Source organism: Lathyrus oleraceus, chromosome 2, assembly GCF_024323335.1.
Source record: "Lathyrus oleraceus cultivar Zhongwan6 chromosome 2, CAAS_Psat_ZW6_1.0, whole genome shotgun sequence".
Classification (NCBI taxonomy): Eukaryota; Viridiplantae; Streptophyta; class Magnoliopsida; order Fabales; family Fabaceae; genus Lathyrus; species Lathyrus oleraceus.
Genome location: NC_066580.1, coordinates 444,385,352 through 444,388,600, shown reverse-complemented (window position 1 = coordinate 444,388,600; position 3,249 = coordinate 444,385,352). Strand labels below are relative to the sequence as shown.

At 37.9% G+C, this 3,249-nt stretch overlaps 1 protein-coding gene across 1 annotated transcript; it reads left to right on the top strand.

Moving 5' to 3' along the window:
• Positions 1-1,368: 1,368 nt before the first annotated feature.
• Positions 1,369-2,934, top strand: LOC127123638 (secreted RxLR effector protein 161-like). Its single transcript, XM_051053842.1, has 2 exons — positions 1,369-1,796; positions 2,712-2,934. Exons 1-2 carry the CDS (start codon positions 1,369-1,371, stop codon positions 2,932-2,934), a joined length of 651 nt encoding a protein of 216 aa, XP_050909799.1.
• The last annotated feature ends 315 nt before the right edge of the window (positions 2,935-3,249 follow it).

Genomic DNA, 3,249 nt, shown 5'->3' with positions numbered 1-3,249 from the left:
TACTTAACATGGTGAGAAGCATGCTTAAGAGCAAGAAGATACCGAAGGAGTTTTGGGCCGAAGGAATTTTGGGCCGAAGCAGTGGCATGTGCTATTTACCTGACAAATCGTTCCCCAACAAGAAGCTTGCATGAGAAGACACCACAAGAAGCATGGAGTGGAAGGAAGCCCGAGATCTCTCACCTAAAAGTGTTTGAAATCATTTCCTATACCCATGTTTCAGATGGAAGGAGAACAAAGCTCGATGATAAGTGAGAAGTCTGTGTTCGTGGGTTACGACTCAAGCTCCAAAGGGTAGAAGTTCTATAATCCAAGGAAAGATCTTCATAAGTTGTGACATGGAGTTCGAAGAAGAGTATTGTTGGGATTGGAATGTTCAAGAAGTCAAGTACAATTTTCTTCTTTACTTTGAAGAAGAAGACAAAATGGAACAACCAATGATAGAGGAACATATTACACCACCTACCTCACCGACATCAAGGTTGGATGACACAAGCTCAAGTTAGAGGAAGCCACGACTAAGGAGCATTGAAGAGCATTATGAGGTAACCGAAGACCAAAATGAAAACTATTTTGTCTTTTTGGTGATTGTGAACCTCTAAGATATCAAGAAGCAGATGAAAATGTAAAGTGGGGAGACGCAATGGACGGAGAAATCAAGTCAATCACGGAGAATGATATGTGGGAACTTACTACACTTCCACGAGGACACAAAGCAATCAGAGTGAGATGGGTGTACAAGGCCAAGAAGAATGCAAAAGGAGACATGGAGAGATACAAAGCAAGATTGGTGACAAAAGACTATAGTCGAAGACAAGGAATTGACAATGATGAGGTATTTGCTCCCGTTGCTCGTCTTGAAACTATTAGACTGATCATTTCTTTGGCAGCCCAAAATGAATGAAAGATCTATCAAATGGATGTGAAGTTAGCCTTCTTGAATGATTTTCTAGAAGAAGAAGTTTATATCGTGTAACCAAGGGCTATGAAGTAAAAGGGCAAGAAGAAAAAGTCTTGAAGTTGAAGATGGCGTTGAATGGACTCAAGCAAGCACTGAGAGCTTAGAATGTTCGAATCGACATGTACTTTCAAGACAAGAACTTCATAAAGTGTCCATATGAGCATGCACTCTATATTAAAATGCAAAGTGGAGATATTTTAATTGTGTGCTTGTATGTAGATGACTTGGTCTTCATAGGGAACAATCCAAGCATGTTTGAAGAGTTCAAGAAAGACATGTCAAATGAATTTGAGATGACGGATATGAGGCTCATGACATATTATCTCGGCATCAAAGTAAAGTAAGAAGTCAAAGTAATTTTCATCACTCAAGAAGGCTATGCCAAAGAAGTCCTTATGAAGTTCAAGATGGATGATGCCAATCCGGTTGGCACCCCGATGGAATGTGGCAGCAAGTTAAGCAAACATGAAAATGGAGAGATAGTGAATCCAACTCTTTACAAAAGTTTGGTTGGAAGTCTACGTTACTTGACAAGTACAAGGCCAGATATACTTTATTTCATAGGAGTCGTAAGTCGTTACATGGAAGCTCTAACAACAACTCACTTCAAGGCGACAAAGAGATTCCTTCGATACATCAAAGGTACAATAAACTTTGGCTTGCACTATTACTCTTCTAACAATTATGAGATTGTTGGCTATAGTGATAGTGATTGGAGTGAAGACTTGGATGATAAAAAGAGCACTACTGATTTTGTGTTATTTATGGAAGATACTATTTTCACTTGGATGTCAAAGAAGCAATCTATCGTCACACTGTTAACTTGTGAAGCCGAGTATGTCGCCACCATATTATGCGTTTGTCATGCAATTTGACTAAGGAACTTGTTGAAAGAGTTAAAAATATCACAAGAAGATCCTATAGAAATATGTGTTTGACAATAAGTCAACACTTGTTTTAACAAAGAAACTCGTCTTTTATGAAAGAAGTAAGCACATCGGCACACATTAACATTTCATAAGAGAATGCATCGAGAAGAAGGAGGTGAAGTTGAAGTATGTGATGTCTCAAGATCAAGATGTCGATATTTTCACCAAGCCACTCAAGTTGGAAACTTTCGTGAAGCTAAGGAGTATGCTTGAAGTTACAAATCAAGTTTAAGGGGAGATGTTGAAATATTAAACTTGATTTGGGTCAAATCTAATAATTTGTATTTTGTCTTTTTGGGTTTAGTTAGTTTGCGCTTAGTTAATTTTGGGTAAAGTTTCTAAAAAACTCTTGTAGTGTTTAGAGTGTCTAGATATTTCTTATGGTTGTAATATTTTCTAGAATACTCTTGGGATTTTTAGAGTTGAGAACTCTATAGAATTAGTGATTAGAGTTCTTCTTAGAGTACTATAAATAGAGATGTAATTCTAGATTTATGTATCAAGAAAAATATAAAGTTCTCTCTTCCGCAAAGAATTCTCCTACCTATCAAGTTTATATTCAAACCTCTAATATTCCCATACAATTTACTTAAATACAAATACCTTATTTCCAACATGGACTCCATTAATGTTGGACGAAGCAACATCGAAAAGATCGTTGGACACTTTGCGCTTGTCGTGATCGACAATGATCTATCACAACGGTTGTTTGATGAGATAATGTTTAAAAGGGAGGATTACGCGTTTTTTGTGGCGATCGCATATGAGAACCTCCCGTAATACTGCGCCCACTGTATCGCCATTGGTCACTCTTTTAACAGCTGCAAGAAATTAAACAAGAAAGTGCCGGTGGAGGAAGCTCCAAAAGAGGTGGTTCCTAGAAAACAGCAGCAGTATGTACCTAAGGAAAACATATCACAGTCTCGGAATGGCAGTTTGGAAGAAACACTGGACATGTTGAGGTGGATATTGGCAAGAAAGGACAGAATTTGTTCTAAACTCACCTTTACAGGATGGTCACATAAAGGAAGTGAAGTTCAATGATACAACAGAATTTACCTCTTCCACAAGGTGTTCAAGCGGATCTAAACATCATACCGTATTTGTCAAAGCAGCAGAAAAAGAAGTGTAATAAAGAAGCTAGAGGAGCAGGTCCCTACAGAACCCGATCTAAGGGAGTTCTATCCAAACCTTCTTTATGAAGTTCATTCATTGGACCTTAATATACAACGGTTTAGTGAGCCATAATATTGTGAAAGGTTTTGCGGATTATGCAGAATTTTGTTCAAGACATTTGGATTAGAGTTTAGAATTGCATGACATTTAATGAACCAAGAGTTGTTGCGGCTCTTGGTTATG